We start from the raw sequence: 21,299 nt of genomic DNA on the forward strand, positions 1-21,299 counted from the left end.
AGCTAGTGAGATAAACGTATGGGTTCTCATCTGAAGGTGTTGTGTTTCTTTTAAATCGACTACTATAGTCGTCAGAGGGTAAATTTGCTAGATGGACTTCAAGCAATGCAATAAAAGGTTCTGTTTCTTCTTTTCTTTAGTTCCTTTATCTTCAGAATTAGGACTAAACTTCCTTTTCTATTTTCCCATGGCATCCACTAATGTTAATGTTTTCTATTTTCCGCAAAAGATTATTCCTTATATTCTGGAAATCCAGAATCTAAATGCTTCGGTGTTTCTTGTGACAAATCATTTAGCCGCAATAATCTGCTTTTAGTCATCTGTTATCATCAAAAGAGTTGATCATTCAACCAATTTACAGAATGAAAATTTTGTGGCTGGAGCATTTGATGACATCTTTGAGTTTTCAGGAGATCACCAATTTGATGCTGGAAGCCTCGTACAAAAGTGAATTCTTTTCGTTTTCTCTACCGCAATTTTTACTAATTTACCCCTATTATATGCCGATGTGCATTCTCATCTTTATAGGAACAAATGGTGAGACATACTACAACACAGCAGTATCAGTGTCTTGTGTACAAAACTTCCCCAAAAGCTGTCGTCCTGTTGTTGGTATACTTAAGGGTTTTGCTGGGTTGGGTGGTGCCATTTTGACTCAGATATATGCCGTGTGCATTCTCCAGACCATGCTTCCCTGATATTTATGGTTGCAGTTGGGCCAACAATGGTGGTGATTGCTCTAATGTTCATTGTCAGGTCTGTGGGTGGTCACAAACAAATGCGGCCATCCGGTAGGTTCACTTAAGCCATACTGTTATTAGAATCTTAACGGTCATCCTATTTGTCATTCTGCTGATTTGCATTCTCATCCCTGTTGCATTGAGGTTTTAGCGGGAGCCACGAACATCAGTGGAAGAGGCGCTTCTACCCGAGTCACAGAAAGAAGGGCCTAGCAACCGAAGACACAGGTGAAGATAATATTCAGTGAAATTGAAGACGGAAAGCCCAATGAAGTGGATTTGCTTCCAGCTTCGAAGAGGCAAAAGAGAATTGCTCAACTTCAGGCAAAGCTAGCCCAAGCAGCTGCAGAAGGAGCAGTGGGAATCAAGAAAGAAGGCCACACACAGGGGAGGACTTCACTTTGATGGAGGCATTGATAAAGGCAGATTTTTGGCTTATTTTTTTCTCTCTTCTGTTGGGTTCTGGTTCTGGTTTGACTGTGATCGATAATTTGGGGCAGATGAACCAGTCCTTGGTGTATTTGTTTCCATGATAAGCATTTGGAACTTTCTTGGCCATATTGGTGGTGGTTACTTCTCCGGGAAAATTGTCAGGTATGCTGAATTAATCCCTTTAACTACAAACAAGACATGCTTTAATTTTCATCATGTCGATCTTCAATGCTTCCTCCAATTATGAAACAGGGATTATGCATAATATCCAAGGCCGATAGCTATGGCTGGTGCACAAGTAATAATGGCAGTTGGACATTTCTTCTTTGCTATGGGTTGGCCCGGAGCAATGTATGTAGGAATTCTTCTTGTAGGGCTTGGCTATGGGGCACACTGGGGAATAGCACCTGCTGCCACCTCAGAGCTGTTTGGTTTGGAAAAGTTTGGGGCTTTGTACAATTTCCTCACTCTTGCAAATCCTGCTTGTTCTTTAGTATTTTCAGGTCTCATAGCCAGTAGCATATACGACAGAGAGGCAGAAAAACAAGCTCATGGGTGCCATCCTAGCCAATGTAGCTTATTATCTTCTTTTTCAAGCTTCGTCTTTCTTGATTATCCCCTCTCAAGTGTGAAGGTGCCATTTGCTTCTTCTTAACTTCCATGATCATGTCCGGGCTTTGCATCATTGCAGTTGTTTTCAGAATGATTATTGTTCATTGGACAAAGACTGTCTATGCTCACCTCTATAGAAGATTCGGAGGTAAGCTGATGGGGTTTTTTATTTTGTGCAAGGTTTCTGGTGTTATTACCTTGCCTTGATGGCCTGTATCTCTACACCATTGTTGATGAGCAATGGGAGTATGAGAAATCACCCCATAAAGCAGTAGCAAGGAGCAATATCGGTGGTTGAATCGTTGAATGAATACTCTTTCTGATTGTGGTATCCATATATTATTTCCTTTCAATCACCATTTGGCGGCTGAGTGAGATATGTAATTGTTCGGTGATGTATTTGTACATTCTCTATTCATTAGACTTTTGAAATTATTTGGCTAAACTTCGATATCCGAGGATAGATTGCTTAATGAATATTATTTTTGGTTTGTACTGTTACCTCTTGTGGATCTCTCTGCCTAAAGATACTGATGTTTTGCAGTATTAGTCTCTTTGTTATAGTTCACACAAACATGGAAATAAAAATGAGACATTTTATTGCGTTCGAATCTGTAAAGAAAAGTGAACATTATTGTTTTTGTATTCGTTTCAAGTAGGTAAAAGTGTTTGTTTGCATTGAGTATAATTTATGAATTGAATGCAGTGCAGTCCCTTCTTATTTCTCCTTGGTTTCCGATTTTTACGCCAACCCGGCCAAGCTTCGTCATTGCTGTGATAAAAGCTCCATTGAAGTCACCAGAGTTTTGGGCAAAATCCATCACAGTAGGTTGAGATGCTGGGTCAGTGAACAGCACCTGATCAGATGTAAACAAACCTTTCCCTCCGACTAGATTCTGAAAGTAGACATTGTCAAATGTTTGTGGAGTTACAGGGTCCATGTTTATAGCTATCTGTGGGTCCACATTCTGTGGGCATTCTTGCATCAACTGCTGTGCATAGGTTGGATCCAGGGCAGGGTCAACAGGGTTGGAGGGAGAAAATGAGTAGAGCCGGTTTGCGACACGGTTGCAGTGGGAAAATCCTAGTGTGTGAGCTCCTGATAGTGCAATCATATCAATCTGGGACAGATTATTCTTTGCAAAGATGGTGTTGAGTTGGATGAGATTGAAAGTTGGCTCTGGTAAATTTCCTGCTACGCGAGAAGCTTGGGAAATGAGTCCGTCACGCCTTCCCAGTTCCACGTCGTATGCAGGACCTCCAGCCTGAAACTCATTTATGAACAAATGAACCATGACAAGATTTTGATTTTGAAGAGATTATATCAGCAATAGACGAATCCTGATTACCAGGAACACAACATCTCTAGCAGCAATAGCTAAAATGTCGGCACATGATACTATGCCAGGGCACTGAGCCTCTACTGCTTGTTTTGCCTTGACAACAGTGTCAAAGCCATCTCCTGCTAGTGACAGATTGTCTGGAGCATCTTTCTCGGCATCATTATTCGGTGAAGCAATAACAACAGAGGCATCACATCCCTACAAATCAACGCAGAGGAAATAATAACAAGGTTTGTGAAATCAATCTCCCTGCTGCATTAATCACAATATATATATCTGATATTGACGTATTGTTTCCATGGTAGCTTTCAATCATCCCCATGATCACGATCACAAGTAAATTCCTGCTTGCTTACTTTCTGTTGTACAACTTAGTAAGTTACTTGGAAAATCTTGATTTCTTGCTGCCGTAAAGTAACTGCTTATTGATTTTTCTATCGTAGGCCACCCTTATTGACTTGGTTTAGCTTTTACATAAAAAAATGGGTTGTGAAAATTATGATTCTCAGGAAAAATGGACCGCGCGATGGTTCAATGGGTTCAAGCAAGATTCTGTTTGATGCGCGCAGAAAGGTGTTTGGTACCAAATACTTGTAAAAGAAGTAGTAGAAAGTAATGGAATGCATCAGAGTGGCTACCTCGACAAAACAGTCATGGAAATAGAGGCGAAGAGTGGCTGGAATGGTGACGAACGTCTGGTTTATCTTTGTTCGCACAACCTGCCGGACAATGGCCTCAACATTTGGACAGCTTGAGCTGTAAAAGTTCTCCATCAGTTGCGCTTCACCCATCCTCGTCACGATCAACATTAATATCAAGAAACACAAACTCTTGCAGTAGTACTTATCCATTCCCTCTCACTCTCACATGCACAATTGATTGTAGGAAGAGAAGTTGGTGTAATATATATTGAAGGGATTAGTTAGAATTGAGCAATAGGATGACGAGTGTAGTGAAAGAAAAAGGTTTGTTATACAAGGTTGTTTAGTTGTACGTGTTTGGTCTATAAGACCGCAGGGTTCTTCAACCTGTAACGGATTAGATTACTGATTATTTATGTGAAGTTGAAAAATTATCTTTAAATACGATGATTTGCTTCTACCCTCTTCTCCATCTTCCTCTTGTTTGAAATTTCATTCTATTGATCACACAACTGATATATAATTAATTAATTAATTAATTTAGAACCTGACTCAATCAACTTTAATTTTGTTTATATTCTTAGTAATCCAAGTCGGGGTACACGAAATTGAATTTAATGCAGTACTTAATCAACAAGGGGAAGGTAGGGAAGACTGAGAGTTAATGGTAATATTTGTTTAATTTGACAAGTGAAAATGACATGGTAACAGATCCCATCCACCACCAACTCTCATACGCTAATGTTACTTTGATGCAATAATTATGACAAAAAACGTTACTATTTTCAAGCAAATCCCATATGCTTAATTAGCTTGAAATTTGAATTTTGTTTAATTAGATTGGCCAAACCCACACGGGACTCACTCACCCTCTCTACCCAATTGTCCTAATCTACTAAACCATATTTTTTCAACTATTTCCCCTTTTTGAAATTAAATAACTGAACCACTATCTATAAACATGAAAAATGGGACACTGATTCTGCTTCTGCTTCTGCTTGGCTTCCCAAACAACAAGTACTTAAACTTCCATCCTAGTTGAGACATCCAAAAATAGCCCGACTTACACACTCATTTAATTAATTATATAGTATAGTATTAGCACCCTCAGCTTCATTAATCTATAACTACTAAAGCATCATAAGCTGCCAGGTTTTTGCTGATTCATAACTAATTAAACACTTGAGTTTTTATAATTTGATGAGAACCACCTAATCCCAACGTCAATTCTCATGCGCCCCGAATCAATCACAAATTTACCTACTAATGAAATGGCTACACATGTATATTACTAATTTTACTCACTTTGTTTGTGTTTATTTTTAACTTTTAATTTTTGAAACAATAATTGAATTGAGATATATTTGTTTATACGTGATGTGAGCAAAAAATGTGGTGCTCGGTCCACTTAGAGTGGAAAGTAGTGAAATAAGTGTTATGAAGTAAAAGAGCGTAAATAAATGAATTGAGAGTGTTATTCCTCCTTTACTACTGGCAATTGGTACGAAGAGAGCTAAATTCTCCCAACATTCGGATTGATCCCCATGGGTAATTAGTTGAACCATTGTTGGGCAACTCTGTGAAGATGGTTACCAACACACAGCACTTGACCTCAGTAGTATAATGGTGGAGAAGGGCAACATTCTCAAAACATAATAGGTGCTCCTGAAGATCTATGGTTCTATCGTACTTGAGCAAATTGGGTTCATTCCAGTTGAGGAGGAGTTTGTCTACCAGGATTTTTTTGCTAAAGGGCGTGCTCTTCTGCTCCCCTAGGGAGACTTCAAAGACATGCCTCTGCAAGTCCAAGAGTTCCTACAAAAATTTATCAATGTGCGCCCTTCAGTCGCTGGGGCACCTTTTCATGGGGAGGGTGCTCTTGTCTTCTCTTAGAGGGGATGTCATATCATAAGGTTCCCTGTACATTAAAAGTCGAGTTAATAGAGACATTAATATTAGGTAATAATAATGGTGAAGTCGCTGAAGTATCTGTTGGAGGTCCTATAATAGAGGGGAACCATCCTCCAAGAGGGGGTATCCAATGAGGTATTAGCTCTGGTGTTGGTAACTTATATTATTCTCACATCTTAGTTTCCATAGACAGTGCCAACAATTTGAGCCAAAAATGTGGTGCTTAGGTCCACTTGAAGTGTAAAGTAGTGAAATAAGTGCTAAAAAATAAATAAGTGCTAGAAAATACCCCATGGATTCAAGTAAGGTGCCTAGCAGTTGGAGGATTCCCTCTCGGAGGAAGGCGGGAGTACATTGTAGATGAAAGTATATTTTTTGGATAATGATGTCTTTTCGAATTTTCAAGAAGGTAGTTAAGGATTAGCCTTCTTCTAGCCGAGTCCAAAATTTTTGGGTTTATATACTACTTTTGGCTAGAGGAGCCACGTGTCCTTGAGGGGGCTACTGAATTCTAATCTGATTCTATAGACGTGCCCCTAAATACCTTATGTGGATGCCACTTAGGCCACACATGGACGCTATGTGATATGTGCTTTGACTTTGGCTAGGAGATTTTAAATCCTTAACTTCCTTGTAGGCCTATGAAGTCTTTTTGTGATTACGGCCCTCTTGTTTAGTTCGATTGCTTCTTTTGGTCAGTTTGGTTCCTTGAGCACCTCAATTCTCTAGGGGCTCTACCTGAATTGGGTTCCTTGGGGGCATGTTAGACCCTTACCCAAATTTGCCCTTTCGGGGTGTACTTTGGACTTTGCATTCCTTTAGGCACTTGCTATTAATCTTTCTTCCTTTTAGATTGTTTGAGCTTCTTTGAGCGAGTCCATTTTTTATAGGTATCAGTACTTATTCTCATTAAAAATATATTAATTTGACATCACAATTTAATATAAAATACAATCTTATTAATTAATTTAAACACATACCTATTTCACACGAAAATATAAACAAATCTGAAGGCATATATTTACAACTGAAAATTCAAAAGGAAAAAACAAACAGGAGTAAAGCCCAGCCCATTACCTATTCTGCATATGTCATCGCTTCTAAAATGATAGACAAACTATCAGCCCAGCCATAATTTCCCATTTAGAAATGGGCTGGCTGGCGGCCCAAAAACATTCAGATATATTCAAATTCTCACGAAAATCCAGACTACTGAGTCTGAGTCTGAGTCCGAGTCAGCGCTCAAGACAAGCGCAGAGAGTGCGTATAGTTTCAAATTCCTCAAGGAATGGTTATGGACGTAGAAGAGACTGGAACCGGCTTGAAGTTTCCTTATTGGAACCCGCTACGAAGGCGTTTCGCACCGGATGCTCCATTTTTCGCCGCTGGTAGCATAGAAAGAGAACTCCTCGCCAAACAAGTAAAACGCTCCTTTTATTTTATGACTAAATTCAGCTTAAAGAGCTGTCTAATCGATTCATTCAGAATTTACTTCCGATTTGTACTAGCTTGTAATACCATTACTTTTTTGAGTAACTAGTATGGCGTGGAGGAGTTCAGTTCGTGAATCAGTTGAGACTAACAATTTGTTTTTGTTTTTTGTTTTTAATTTGCGGTACCAGTTAATTTGATTGAACTGGCGTTTGATGATGACTGATAACTCGTGGGCTCGCTTAAATTTCATTTATTTGTGTGAGAATTTTCTTCAGCTGAGTTCTCTGCTGCTGCTGCTGATTCCTGCCTAAACAAACCGAATATTTCCTTAATTCCAAATCATAGATTTCATTTCTGCTAATTCATCTAGACGGCACTTGATAAATTCTCTGAGGAACAAAGCAAAGGACCAAGTTAGTTAACCACAGAAAGCATACGGCCATGAAGTAAATGAGCAATTAAAAAAGGGATAGAAGGAGAAGTCTGATGTACAGCTATAGCATCTGAGTCTGAGTTTCAAATTTTGGAAGTTCCAATTTGTAGGAGGGGATGCTAGGTAAATAAGAGAAAAGTTTGCAGTGATTTATAATATTCTGCAGGCCTGTCTAATTTCCTTTTTGTGTTTTTGTAACCTTTCATTTTTGTTATTTGGATTTATTGATCTTCTGATGAACATGTTGTCCATGTTTATATACTTCATTCAGGACTTGGATATAGAATGAGATTTTTCTTGCAATATAAGATTCGTCTAGCAGGAATTCTTGAGCATGATTTCACACTGCTTGAAGGCACTGACCCACAGTTCTGAAATTTGTCACTTGGCATTGACCAGATGATGCCAACTTTCTGTCCTTTAGTGCTTCTTTGCATATATGTTGCTGAGTACATTGCAACACATTTTCAATTATCATAAACTCTTTCTTTTCTAGGTTGCTTTGGATTTAACAGAGGAAGAAAAACAGCAGATACGAGAAGGAGTGGAAGATTGGGGAAGCAGGTATCAACAGTCTCCTTGTCAATCTAGTGTTTAGGAGTTTTTAACACTTTGAATTGTCAAATGGCGTCACAGGGAATGATGACTTACAGGTTTACATCGTTTTGTCTTTCCTTGATAAACCAGCAGCATATAACAATCTAACATGGATGCTATCTTTAGCCTCTTTACAGTCTTTAAGTGTATGATATTGTCTTTTTTTTATGGAAGCCTTTACAAGTGAGTGTGGTTATACTCATTTAGTACGCATATTGAGCTTGTTTTAATGAATTAGGACAAGATATTCAGAACTTTTGTTATTACTTTCATACCAATTCTTTGTGATTGTGTACTTTGCTCCTGAACACCTGTAGCTTTTTTACTTTTATCTTCTTCTTCCCTTTTTTTCCCCTCTCCATTTCTTTGGGCTCTTGGGGGAGGGCGGTGGAAAATTTATAGATTGTTGTCAAAATTGTCGTCTAAACTATTTTACCTCCAAAAATTGTTTTGATCAGTGAAGTGTTTTGCCAAATCGTTGGTTGTGGAGCATATCTGAAATCTTTGGAGGACTTTGAAGATCATTATAATGCACGGCATATGGCATCTTGTTCAGTCTGCTCACGAGTATATCCAACGTCACGCTTACTTAGTATACATGTATCTGAAGCTCATGATTCTTTCTTCCAGGCAAAAGTTGCCCGTGGATATGCTATGGTAATTTTTTTTCCAATTCTTCTTAGTATAATTTTTGCATCCAGTGCTAACCATCTCTACCCTAGAAGGAATTTATAGAATCAAACTTTTACTATTATTATTGTCCAGAGTAAAAGATTGTCTCTTGGAAACTAGTTTTTTAATATTTTCTTACAGTAGTATTCTTGCTATCAACCTAGGACATTTTGTGTGTCAAATATTTCTCCTGTATCGTTTATCATTTTTCCACTCTTTGTTTCTTAGTCGGGCTCTATTGTTGTTCAGGCACTTGGGTGTGCTGTTGGAATTATTTCTTATGAAAATTCTTATTTTATTGTGTTCTAGTATGAATGCCTTGTTGAAGGTTGTGATGCCAAGCTGAAGAGCTACAAGAGCCGGCATCAACACCTAGTTGACAAGCATAAATTCCCCCCTTCATTCGAGTTCTTCAAGAAGGCTAAACCATCTAAAAGACAGAGGCAGAAAGTCTTGCGCAAACAAGCATTGCACAAGACAGAAAATGCATCAACTGAAATGCAAGTGGAGCAAGAAAACATCGACAATCTTGTTTCAGCAGTCTCAAGATTAAGCACTTCTGATTCTCCTTCATCAATCAGTTTTGGACGCCGCCATACTCGTGGTCTTGCTTTTGTGCCTCGAGCCATTCAGAAAGAGAGAAGACCGGACCCTTCACCAGAGCAAATGAAAAGATAGCAGGAATTCCTCGACTTTCTTGGTTAACCAGATAGGTGGCAATGTCTTTCTCTACCAATGGGGTCTGAAAGTATTTTGTATAAAATGCTACATGTCTTTTCAGTTTTTGCTGGAGTGCTTCTGCAATGCCCTGCAGTAATTTGCTGAGCCACTCAATTATATGCATTTTTCTGTGAAGAAAATTTCTGTAGAACCATCAATTTTGTGAAGAGAAATTAGAGATTCACGAGTGTTCTTCTTTCCACCTTTGATCCAAGTTAGTTAGAGGGGCGTATTAATATTTCCCCACGTTTTACCATGCCGCTCTAATTATATCCTGTTAAGTTCTTGGACGGAGCATAACATAGCCCGTCCGTCCATCATCTCCGAATCAAGCGAGTTGGGTATGAATAACACCACCCGTCAATTTACATGGAAAAGTTGTTGGGCAGATTTCCGAACTTGAATCAAAGATACAATAACAGAAGCAACGCAAACGTAGAGTAAACAAGTTCAGTCGCGTGTTTTTGGCTCATGATTATACAATGCAAATTTCAGAGTTGGTCAACAAGCTGGAGTCTCTTCAGAGGTTTCAGCAGCAGAGGCAAGTAGCAGCTGTGGGTCAGCGGCCACGGTGCCTTCTCTTCGTGCTCTTCTACGCTCGCGCTGTAACCTGAAGGACTCTCTTTTCCTTGCTCTATAACTATTGGGGTTTTCTGGTTGCACAACGCGGGGGTAAACGCTTACCTGCAAAATATTAGCTAGTTGTAAGCCATAACGAGTTCTTTCACTACTAGAAGTGTGGAAAATTTGGAAGGGCTACGAAGACGAACCTTTTTCCTATCGGGTCCAAACTTCTCGAATTTGACTAGCCCATCAATCAAAGAGAAGATAGTGTGATCCTTGCCCAGCCCAACATTCTTCCCCGGGTGAAACTATGGGAAGGGAAACAGGAGTTAGATGATGCTTAAGCGGAATATAGATATATAAAGTTTCATAAACGGTGCGGCTTGCCAAACCTTTGTTCCGCGTTGGCGGACGATAATGGAGCCAGGCTTGGCCACTTGGTCGCCGAATATTTTGACTCCAAGCCTCTGTCCCGGCGAGTCGCGTCCATTTTTCGTGCTTCCAGCTCCTTTCTTGTGTGCTGACTCAATTGTCAGCGGCGGTTTAATCGGAAACGAAATCGAGACACTTTTTCCGACGTGAATCGAACCCAAGTCGCCTCGGAGAAAGGAAGAGGAACCAATTGACAGTCCTTTGAATGCCCCTGCCAGACTGAAACTCAAACTCAAACTTGCAGCCGCCATTATTAAGCCTGAAAAGAAGGAGAAAGCAAAGTGATAAGGGTTATCCGTTGTTCGGAGCAAAAGTGCAAAACCTTATCCTTGGTTGGGAGTCCCTCACGGCCGCGGCAGCCCAGTCAAAGAGTCAAGCTTATTTTAATAGACAAACGAGAGTCACAAAATTGAAGAAAAAGAGAAACTGTGGAGAGTGGGATTTGAACCCACGCCCTTTCGGACCAGAACCTTAATCTGGCGCCTTAGACCAACTCGGCCATCTCCACCTTATGCCCCTACCTTTTCATAATATAAAATCATATCTAGTAGACATTAATCATCCTAATTAAAAGTAAAACTGCCTAAATCTTGAATTATTTATAAAATATACTTTTACATATACACACATATTTATATATAAAAAGTATTATAATTAAAAAATTTTTTAATATAGTGTATATATATATATGTTATATACAAATGTATGTTCGTGCAAACGAAGGTGGGTAGGGGGTGCCGGCATGATTTCGCTCCCCATTGCCCACCTAGATGTTGTGTGGAGACGGGAGAATGAGAGACAGCTTGGAGAAGTAGGGAGGCAAGGATGCTGTGTGAGAAATAGATTGTGGGGAGGTAGAGGTGGGGGGGTGGTTGGCGATTTGGGGGAGACGATTTTTTCTTTTTTATTTTTTTATTTTATATGTTGTATTATATTTTGGGACAATAGTGGAGTGATATGCAAATTTCCGTTGATAATATTTGTAGGTTGAAAGTTGTAGTCTGATTGAGAATAATAAAGAAAACCAAAAGTGAATTTATAGTCTCTCAGTCTTCCTTCCATCCACATTTCCCCTTCCTTCTCCTTCTCTCCATTTCTTCATTCAGAAGGATGGCGGTGGTGTTGACACCTCTCCCTCTCTCCTTTCAGCGTTCCCTCTATCTATGTCCATGCCGCACTTCCTTTCAATCTCCTTCAAACATTCCTCGTCGATTCATTACATTCGCAGTTGTTAAGAGGAGCCCCAAACGTCTCAAGTACTCTTCCCCTCGATTTACTAAGGTATAATCCCCGTCCCTCTCTCTTACACGCTCTCCAACCCTCCCTATCGATGCTCGCTCAAAGATACTCAACAATTACCTTTTGCAGGAGGATGGATTATTGTATGTTGAGGTTGATCCGTGGGGGGCCGACTCTTGGAAATTGGACCCCATTGTTGAGCTCTTGAAACAAGGAGCTGTTGGAGTTATTCCAACTGATACTGTGTATGTTGATACTTGTCTAAATTTTATTGGTTTTGGGGGGTTATCATGATCATTCAACATCTGGAGCAGTAACCTCAACCTTTGTTGAGAACTTAGATATTGACGTTCGAATCAGAAGAATATAAACTAATTATGTTGTTAAGCCTTCTAACGTAATTCCTCGGAACAAGTGCTAAACGGCTACAAACATCACATCTGTTTCAGCTGAGACCATTATAGCATGTGCCCACTGCCAAGCATTTGCGGAGAAAGTCAAGCTAAAACCAAATCATGTAGGACCAAGAATATTAAAACAGTGAATTACATCAGATTGTTGTGATCTTAAAATTGTAGCAAAGAATCATGTCCTGATTCTTAATTGGATTGATACAAGATACAGTTTGAGTTTAATGTTGTTGAGATGAAAACATCTATGTCTTATTTTGTTTATGTAATTGGATAGGAGAGACGAGTCCAATATGTTGAAGTTGTTTATTACTTGCTGGTTTAGGATAATTGCTCTTCTTCTGCATGAAAAATTGTATTGTGTTGACAAGCTAAAGAGTCTGTCTTTAATTTAATTTGTATGAATGTTTGAGCAGAGTAGAACCTAAATAAAAACTAGAATCTCATTTACTCTATAATTTTGTTTAATAATAGGTATGCAATAGCTTGTGATCTGAGAAACAACTCAGCCATTGAACGGTTGCGTAGGTAGGTACTGTGGATTTTTCTTAAAACCAACTGCCAAGCTCAGGGTTTTAATGTTTTATCCTTTTGCATTCCTGATCTCTTTGGTGACGAGTATGTATGTTTTCTTTCCAGAATAAAAGATATAGAACCTTCAAAGGCAAGTTGCAAATATTGCTGATCCTCATACATGATATCTTCATGGCGCTCTCAAGTCACCCACCTGATTTGCATTTTCTTTTTGCCCATCGAAACAGGCAGTTGCATGTCCATGCATTAATTGTATTCGCCTATTGTCTCTGTTGTTTGTATGCATGCGTGCTCATGTCTTTTTCACTTTTGCAGCCACTTAGCATTTTATGTCACTCTTTCAAAGACATTGACAAATACACTACAGGATTTCCTCGTGGCAATGGCCAAGGTCTTACAAACATTTTCCGAGCTGTTAAACATTGCCTACCTGGTCCGGTAAGTGTAAGAAATTATTGTGTTCTTCCTGCTAGTAGTAAATCTAATGACTCGATCAAATCATGTTGTCAGAGGCCTTTATATATCGTACCCACTTATAAAGTCAGCAAATAGAAGGTTTTGCCTTTTTCTCTTCTTTCCTTTTTTTTAAAAAAGAAAGAAATATTGTATTTGCCCAAGCATATTACTGTCAAGTATCGGGTATTATTGTTGTGGCTTTTGCTGCTATTCATTAATCTCTAGGGCCACATTAATGTTCTGAATCTAGTATATTGTCTGGTCACATGTGCGTTTAAGTTTGGTGGCTTCCTTCAATTCCCAACTGAAAGGTTTATAATAGTAGTTAAAACTTCTTTATCTATCAGTACACTTTCATTTTGACTGCAAGTAAGGAACTGCCAAAGCAATGCATACGATATGGAACTACAGCTTCCAAGTATGCATCAAGGAAGAATGTAGGTGTTCGTATACCAGATGATCCTGTTTGCCAGGCAATACTGGAGAAGATGGAAGCCCCTTTAATATCCACAAGGTAGACTGTAAAGCTAGATGTACTTCAGGGCATTATTTACTTTCTTAGACCCTTTAATATGGTGATATGGTGACCAAAAGATTAGAAAGAATGCATTTCAAGGAACAGTTGATTTTCCAAATAATTCAGTGTTGATATTGTTATCTTCGAGTATCCTCACACTAGAGGACTTTGTTCACTTCTGCCTCAGTGTCAAGTCGCCAAAGGAGAATGAATGGATGTTAGATCCGGTCGTGATAGCTGACGTATATGGACCTGAGGTACTTTATTTTTCTTGGATCTCTACCAGTATCTGCAATTTTACTTTGCAAGTTTTGATTTAGCCATCCTTCTTCTATTTTGAGCTCTTCCTCATTTTGTGCAAACTCTTGTTGTTGCATTTAACAGCCAAAAATCTTTTTAAATATTCTGTAGAATCAACATATGTCAATGCTCTGGTATTTATCTTCAGAACTGTATTTCTCTGGAACTGATTTTAAATTGTTTGTCTACTTGGAGATTATGTAGTTCTGGGAAAGACTGTTGACAGTTACTGTCTTACTGCCTGCATTTTACATATTTACTACAGCTGCATTCCTGTGTACTAGAACTATTTGTACTACCCCAAATTGTTGGCATTCTATTGTCTGTTTCACCATGTGATAGCTTCTGAGTTGCTTTGTGTTCCAATGAGCTAGGGTCTTGATTTTGTTGTTGCCGCTGGTACTAGAGTTGCTGATCCATCTACTGTGGTGGACATGACTGGGAGTTTGCCTCGAATAATACGACAAGGAAAGGTAAAATCTGCATGGTGTTACATGTCACTAGTTAAATCATTAAATAACTAGTGCAGATTGATAAACCAATGTTGGTATAGCAGTTTTCCCCTGTATTTGATCTGTACGTGCAAGGGAGAGCTTAGGAAAAAGGCATTAGTTTCAAGAATCATCTGATATATAGAATTTAGCATCATAGTTGGGGAATGATGTTGAAAATAATGACTATTAAGTACCTGCTGATTGAATGGAAGATAAGATTGAGAGAAGGCTATTACGTACCATTCTTCACATAAGATGTAATTGGATGTTTTACAATCTGAATTTTGTTCACCAGGTTACTTGACATTTTTGGCCCCTACTCTGCTGTTTTTGTTTTCCTTGTCAGGGTCCTAAGCAGCCGTGGATGGTTGCAGAAGAAGAAGAAGAAGAAGATTCTGATGTAAAGGAAGACCACGTGGTCCCTCGTGTAGCTTAGGTAACAATTATTGCACAACTATTGAGGGATCTTGTACAGTTGTTGAATTAAGTGGATCATACCTCTCATTTTAATCACTTTGTAAATTTGGTTGGACATAGTTTAATTCATTGAGCTCAAGGAGATGGGTTGCACTTGCATGTAAATAAATCGATCTTCATCTGATTTTTTGGATTTGTAGGGGAGATGAGATGAGATGAGAGGAGAGCAACTTGTGTTGGTATGGTAATTGAATTTGAAGGAGAAAGCGTGGGAGTGGGCGCCAAAGAAACAGTTTTCGCTAAACCAAACCACGTCTACGTCAACACCCTATTCTTCCCTCCCTCCCAACTCTTCAAATATTCAAAATTTTCACTAAACTTCCACTGTACGCTGCAATAAACTCCAACTACTTTCATTCTAGTTTACTCAAAAAACGTTTAAATATCCCGCGCGCTCTGAAATAATTTCCGCTCTTATTTATACCACCGTACCATACTACTCTCCCCTCAAAAATCCCTTCTTGTTTTCTTCCTCCTCGTCCCTCAATCCAACCTATCAATCAAAAAAATGCCTTCCATCCCAGAAGAACCTCTCCTCGCTCCCAACCCCGACCGCTTCTGTATGTTCCCCATTCACTACCCACAGGTCTGGGAGATGTACAAAAAAGCAGAAGCTTCCTTCTGGACCGCCGAGGAAGTTGATTTATCTCAGGACCTCCGCCATTGGGAAGCCCTCACCTCCGACGAGAAGCATTTCGTCAAACACGTCCTCGCCTTCTTTGCTGCCTCCGATGGTATCGTTTTGGAAAATCTCGCTGGACGCTTCATGAAAGAGGTCCAGATCTCCGAGGCCCGTGCCTTCTACGGCTTCCAAATTGCCATTGAGAACATTCATTCCGAGATGTACAGTCTTCTGCTTGAGTCTTACATCAAAGACTCGGCCGAGAAAAACCACCTCTTCCGCGCAATTGAGACCGTTCCTTGCGTGGAAAAGAAGGCCAAGTGGGCCATGCGCTGGATTGATGGCTCTGAATCCTTTGCTGAGCGGTTAGTCGCCTTTGCTTGTGTTGAGGGGATATTTTTCTCGGGGAGCTTCTGCGCCATATTTTGGTTGAAAAAGCGCGGGATGATGCCGGGCTTGACTTTCTCCAATGAATTAATTTCGCGAGATGAAGGTTTGCATTGTGATTTTGCGTGCCTGCTTTACAGTTTGTTGAAAATGAAGCTGAGTGAGGAGAAAGTGAAAGGAATAGTGGCGGACGCAGTGAATATAGAGAGGGAGTTTGTGTGTGATGCGCTGCCTTGCGCGCTGGTGGGGATGAATGGAGATTTGATGAGCCAGTACATTGAATTTGTGGCTGATAGACTGTTGAATGCTTTGGGCTATGGAAAGTTGTACCATGTGCAGAATCCATTTGATTGGATGGAATTGATTAGTTTGCAAGGGAAAACAAACTTCTTTGAGAAGAGGGTTGGGGAATATCAGAAGGCATCAGTCATGTCTAGCTTGAACGGCAATGGTGCCACCCATGTGTTCAAGTTGGATGAGGATTTCTGATTTATGGTATAGACACCCCTTGATTATCAATTCTTGTTAGGAAGGATCTGCTTGTTTGTTTTTTATTTTTTGAAAGTGAAATCTGGGGATTTCTCTTTACTACTGTAGCTGTTCAAAATTTGTAACTTCTGTATTTTTGTTTCTTCATCTTTTCTCAGTTGAGGAAATTAAGAAACAACAAATTATTATACATAAATATGATGGTCTCTTGTGCATAGTCAATAGTTTGAGAAAGATCGGTTGGTTTCAAGGCTGATAGTAAAGCCTAAAGTGATAGTTGGATTAGTAGGGCTCGTGGACATTGCTTTATTTTGCTTGCAAGCAGATCCATGAATGGCATTTTTTATATAGTTTTTATCTTGATAGTTTGTGTTTCTTCTCTTTCACCTGTCTAAGCTGAAAGCACAGCATAAGAAAGTGTTATCCTCTCTTCTTGCATGCTTAATCCGCAAGCAAATGCAGATGATTTATAACCATTTGAGAAATCTCATGTAATGTAGTACTCCTATGAGTCTTCTCATTCTCTCTTAGACGGAATTGCAGATGGTTGATAATGGAGTCACTGTCATTACAATCTATAACAATGACAGAACTACTATTGAAGGGAAATGTTTTTCTCCATGTTCAATTCTCATTAACCAGTTCAAAAATGGAATAGACTACACACTTATTGTGCAAAATAGGGTTTTGACAGTGCAAGCAGCATGTTGAATTCTCCATTACTTTTTCTTATGCATCTCCGAAAGAGATAAATATAGATAGAACCTCAACAAACTCTTACACAAGAACAATTTAGCTGAAGAATAAAATTATAGGACATCCGAGTTCCTATAGTGAGAGGTACACTTCTGTGATCCTAGAAAGCCCAATAAAAATGACACGGATAGCATGTCGTTGCATTCTATTTTAAGTTTTCTCCAATCTGAAACGGTTCGCGAGATAGTGTCGTCTCATGCCACATACCATTTTTAGGAGTGTATGTGACAAAAGTCACTGGATGCTAAAAGCACTGTGTGCGTGCAGATGCAAGCACCAATCTAAAGCACAATATTGAACTTCCCACTACGAATAAATGCCTCCATCACATTAGGTCACCAATAAAGGAAACAAATTTTAGATATTGGACAGTGTATTATGCAGGACTGCCACATAAACAGCAGGCTTGTGCAAAGCAAACACTTTACGTTGGCACAAGAGAAGGAATCCAAGCAACTTACTGAATAAGTTCAGCAAGTTGTTCGGACACAAGGCATCGCTAGATTTACATATGAAAGCATACTATGCAATGAGGAAATAACAGCAACATTCCAGTAAGCAAGACGCGTAATAAGCATGTCAACTCTGTCAAGAGGTTACCAAGAAAGAAAAAGGCTTCAAAAACTTGAACAAATCAAAAATAAAGTAAAGCAAAACAATATCGAGACTTCCTTATTTGATTGGCTACAGTACCAGACGGTTTTTAGTCAAAATTATGTTGATGAGAAACTAGTATTTTCTTGACTATCTCAGCTAACCAAGGAAAATTCCTATGGAAGGAGTCCCCGCCAAGTTATACAAAGCAAATTCCCCATCTTATCTTGGAGGAGGTGGAGGCATATTAGATTTTGCAAATCCCACCCATGCAACAATCCCAACTGCTAGGATTATCCAGCCAAAGATGTCATACTTGAGATCACTACTTTTGCTCTTCTTGGTAGTCTGCTGCTGTAGAAAAGGTAGCATACAGTGGTTAATCAATATGTGGCGAATACCAAGAATGAAACAGTCAAAGTAACAACTGCCACCAACAGGTCAACAGGAAATACAGAATAGATAGATAAAAACTTCCTGTATTTCAAAACTAAGAGTAAAGTCAAAGGAGAAGGCTATATTTAGACTCTTACACAATAGTTCCCAAGACGAAAATTTACTCACAGAAATAGTTGCATACAACAAAGATTGTTATGCCTATGAATGCAAGAGAACATGCATAAGTGGTATAACTCTAAAACAAGTACTGCACCAATACATATATAAAGCATTCAAGTGGCTCAGGTAGCAAAAACTCGGGGAGAATGATAATATGAACAGGAGTTAGGCATGGCAAATCCTGTTCTTATTTACCCTTCCAGATTCCTCAATTTCCCCTCAGGCATGCTTGATCAGCTTGCACAAAAAAAAGCATGTACATGCACCACATATTTACAGAGTCGACAGTATCTTGGTGGCGGCCCACAGATGTTCCATAAAACCATTAAGACCAGTAAGTTCTTGGTTTGGATGAAGAAACAAATAAAGAGAGAAAGGAGGGAAAATTGCACTATTGGTCCCATAGGACAGAAGACGTACTTTGGGTCTCGCACATTGCATGTAAAATTTTTGGTCCAACAGAATTAAAAAATGTTGCAAATGTGGTCCAAACCTAACAGTTTGGTCCCGTTGGATTAGTTTATGGGACCACATCCGCAACGTTTTCTAATCCTATGTGATCAAAAATGTTAATCTCATAAAGTACGGGACAAAAAGTGCAATACCCCCATCCTATAGAACTAAAAGTGCAATTTTCCCTAGCAAGGAAGAAGAAAAAACAACTTCTAAGATTAGCTAAAAAGGAATTGGCTAGCAGCATATATAGCTAATGGAGGTGTAGAACGATAAGAGTGAGGTAGTGTATACTTTGTGTGGAAGAAAAATCATTGAAGGAGTGGTTTCTCTTCTCAACTTTGTCCTAGAAAACAACCTCCTTACTTGGAAAAGCAAAATGAGGTTCCATTACATTTTCTTTTTTGGGGGGAAAGGGTTTCCCAGTATCAGAATGCCCCACACCCTCTATTATTCTTGGAAGGAAAAGAAAAGAAAAGAGAACATCTGAACCAAAATAACAATTCAATCCCCAGTGATTCCACAAATCAAACACAACCTCAACTATTGCTGCGTACAGTCTATAGAAGCATTTTTCTACTACGATTATCAAATGATGTACAAAGAAAATAAACATGAAATGCATCTGAACACAGATTATTTACCTTCGTACTAGAAGATGATGAAGGGCCCTGTCCCATAGCCTGCTGAGCCAAACCATGCTTGTGGATCTCCACATGTAACTCAGGAGCCTTAAAACCACCCAAAAGGAGAAGGGGGGGGGGGATTACATAATTCATGAGCCAATACAAAAATGGTAATATTTTAAGCGACACAGGAAAATCCAAAAAAGGTTCAAATAGTAAAAATATATTGCAGCAAATAAGAACTATAAAATATCCCCATGCTCTTGAATACATTCAACAAGGTAAAGATCCATTATAGTTATCAGACACCTGATTAAGCCATCAAAATATGAGTGACAAACAGAAGCTACTAAATTCTAATGAAGAACTAGCAATATCCATACCTTGGAAGCCACTTCTAAAGACTTCTTGTAAAGTTCATTTTGTGGTTCCTGCAGACAAAATGACAACAAGGCAAAGCAATTCAGCAAGGGAACTGGAAGCAAAAACAGCAACTCCTTATTAAGTAATATACCACTTCATATGCTTGCTCAAAGTAATGGGTAGCCTTGTCGAAGTAACCCTTAGCCTCATCAAGATCAGGAATGAGAAATGCATTAGATGTGTATGCATTTCCGAGGCACCAGAGTGCATCATGCTTTCTAGGGTTAATAACTAGTGCCTCCTCCAACTTCTCAATAGCATCTACAAAAAATTAAATAACTAGCGTTTGGTTAATATCACAATGTCTTAAACCTCTACCCTCAACTGCATGCCAAAAAATCATCCATCCAATAAGCCATTCAACATAGAATATCAACATAATTCTTTTGCAATTTTTTTAACTAACAGTAAAATAAGTCTATCACAGTTGTCGTCAGAATTAAAACAAACCATACAGGAAAAAAGTGATGAATTAAAACCACCCAAACAGCAAGCAGAACAGAGTAATCCAAATTATAAATGCCGAAAAGCATATGCGGTTCCACTAATTTAATTAGAGAAACTAATTCTATCACACTTGCGATGAAATTTAACAGAAATTTCAGGAAAGAGACATAAGAAAAGCAACATAAAGTAGAAGAGCAAGTATACCTTGAACCATCTTCTTGGAATCCGGACCGTTCTGAAACTGCGACAATTCCAGCAAGACTCCTCCCCATCTGGTCAAGTTCTGCATCAATCAAGCCAAGATTAAGGAATGAAGGAGAAAAAAGAAAGCAGAAAAGCGTGTACGGACATCGGCGTCGAGAGGGTTTTTGGCGTAGGTAGCTTCGGCGGTTCTGCGAGCGTGCTCGAAGAAAAGGAGGCGATCGAAATCGCTGGACATGTCCATGGTATCGTGGAGCGATACAGAAATTTCTGCCCTAACCTCTCAACTCTACTCCCCTATATGAAGTGCTGTAGATCTTTGGATTGAGAAACGAAAATATAACCGTATGGCAGTTACTACTGAACTGATTAGGGCTAGGCTAGCTGCCTCTTTGCTTTGGTGCTGCTTTTATTGAGAGAGAGAGAGAGAGAGTACCAACCCCAGTTTTGCCTTTTTACTGAATTGGGGCGCAGTAGTCTACTTTTTCTTTCTATGGGTGGGCGGGGGAGGAGGAGTATGAACCCGAGTAGGGTTAATAGTGTGTTTGCACGCGCTCTCCATGAGATTACCAGTTGAAACTTGGACATTGGGTCTTTCACACTTGAAGACGGCCGTCGTTACACGCTCGTCCCAGCCGATCATGCCACGTCATCACTATGCTTTTTTCTCATAGTAGCCAAAATAATTTTTTTTTTAAAAAAAAGGTAAAATATAGTACATGTGATGTGGAGGTGAACATCCAATCCATTGGAGTAGATGATGGGGTATACATAGGTGGTTTGGG

General features: G+C 39.3%; 6 protein-coding genes, 1 long non-coding RNA gene, 1 other non-coding gene and 1 pseudogene across 12 annotated transcripts; 5 read left to right on the top strand and 4 right to left on the bottom strand.

The window, feature by feature from the left end:
- Positions 507-2,229, top strand: LOC105176331 (annotated as a pseudogene).
- On the bottom strand, positions 2,363-4,219 carry LOC105176241 (peroxidase 51). The gene is made up of 3 exons (XM_011098973.2): positions 3,766-4,219; positions 3,134-3,325; positions 2,363-3,049 (listed from the first exon to the last, which is right to left on the bottom strand). Exons 1-3 carry the CDS (start codon positions 3,976-3,978, stop codon positions 2,474-2,476), a joined length of 981 nt encoding a protein of 326 aa, XP_011097275.1. The 5' UTR covers positions 3,979-4,219; the 3' UTR covers positions 2,363-2,473.
- Positions 3,263-3,715, top strand: LOC110013056. Its single transcript, XR_002288204.1, has 2 exons — positions 3,263-3,357; positions 3,433-3,715. It is a non-coding gene; the product is annotated as an uncharacterized LOC110013056 (long non-coding RNA).
- Positions 6,896-9,735, top strand: LOC105176242 (zinc finger protein 511). Its single transcript, XM_011098974.2, has 4 exons — positions 6,896-7,099; positions 8,043-8,110; positions 8,602-8,800; positions 9,125-9,735. Exons 1-4 carry the CDS (start codon positions 6,968-6,970, stop codon positions 9,491-9,493), a joined length of 768 nt encoding a protein of 255 aa, XP_011097276.1. The 5' UTR covers positions 6,896-6,967; the 3' UTR covers positions 9,494-9,735.
- On the bottom strand, positions 9,900-10,909 carry LOC105176243 (50S ribosomal protein L27, chloroplastic). The gene is made up of 3 exons (XM_011098975.2): positions 10,492-10,909; positions 10,306-10,407; positions 9,900-10,219 (listed from the first exon to the last, which is right to left on the bottom strand). The coding sequence occupies exons 1-3, from the start codon at positions 10,780-10,782 to the stop codon at positions 10,037-10,039; spliced, it is 576 nt and encodes a 191-aa protein (XP_011097277.1). The 5' UTR covers positions 10,783-10,909; the 3' UTR covers positions 9,900-10,036.
- On the bottom strand, positions 10,959-11,039 carry TRNAL-AAG. The gene has a single exon. It is a non-coding gene; the product is annotated as a tRNA-Leu (tRNA).
- Positions 11,253-15,319, top strand: LOC105176245 (uncharacterized protein YciO). 4 transcript variants are annotated; one of them, XM_011098979.2, is made up of 10 exons: positions 11,255-11,812; positions 11,900-12,015; positions 12,655-12,708; positions 12,820-12,844; positions 13,030-13,152; positions 13,518-13,684; positions 13,875-13,944; positions 14,362-14,460; positions 14,828-14,917; positions 15,099-15,319. In XM_011098979.2, the coding sequence occupies exons 1-9, from the start codon at positions 11,642-11,644 to the stop codon at positions 14,915-14,917; spliced, it is 915 nt and encodes a 304-aa protein (XP_011097281.1). In that variant the 5' UTR covers positions 11,255-11,641; the 3' UTR covers positions 15,099-15,319. The 4 variants fall into 4 exon arrangements, 3 of the variants coding, with proteins under 3 accessions (XP_020554256.1, XP_011097281.1, XP_011097282.1); XR_002288208.1 differs by lacking the exon at positions 15,099-15,319 and having other exon boundaries at positions 11,253-11,812; positions 14,394-14,460; positions 14,828-14,890; XM_011098980.2 differs by lacking the exon at positions 15,099-15,319 and having other exon boundaries at positions 14,828-15,067.
- LOC105176244 (ribonucleoside-diphosphate reductase small chain) lies at positions 15,434-16,603 on the top strand. The gene has a single exon (XM_011098976.2). The coding sequence runs from the start codon at positions 15,467-15,469 to the stop codon at positions 16,454-16,456; it is 990 nt and encodes a 329-aa protein (XP_011097278.1). The 5' UTR covers positions 15,434-15,466; the 3' UTR covers positions 16,457-16,603.
- LOC105176246 (mitochondrial import receptor subunit TOM20) lies at positions 17,751-21,037 on the bottom strand. 2 transcript variants are annotated; one of them, XM_011098983.2, is made up of 6 exons: positions 20,663-21,037; positions 20,518-20,596; positions 19,958-20,127; positions 19,827-19,874; positions 19,462-19,548; positions 17,751-18,157 (listed from the first exon to the last, which is right to left on the bottom strand). In XM_011098983.2, exons 1-6 carry the CDS (start codon positions 20,756-20,758, stop codon positions 18,029-18,031), a joined length of 609 nt encoding a protein of 202 aa, XP_011097285.1. In that variant the 5' UTR covers positions 20,759-21,037; the 3' UTR covers positions 17,751-18,028. The 2 variants fall into 2 exon arrangements, with proteins under 2 accessions (XP_011097285.1, XP_011097284.1); XM_011098982.2 differs by having other exon boundaries at positions 17,751-18,160; positions 20,663-21,035.

Source organism: Sesamum indicum, linkage group LG13 (assembly GCF_000512975.1).
Source record: "Sesamum indicum cultivar Zhongzhi No. 13 linkage group LG13, S_indicum_v1.0, whole genome shotgun sequence".
NCBI classification, from domain to species: domain Eukaryota; kingdom Viridiplantae; phylum Streptophyta; class Magnoliopsida; order Lamiales; family Pedaliaceae; genus Sesamum; species Sesamum indicum.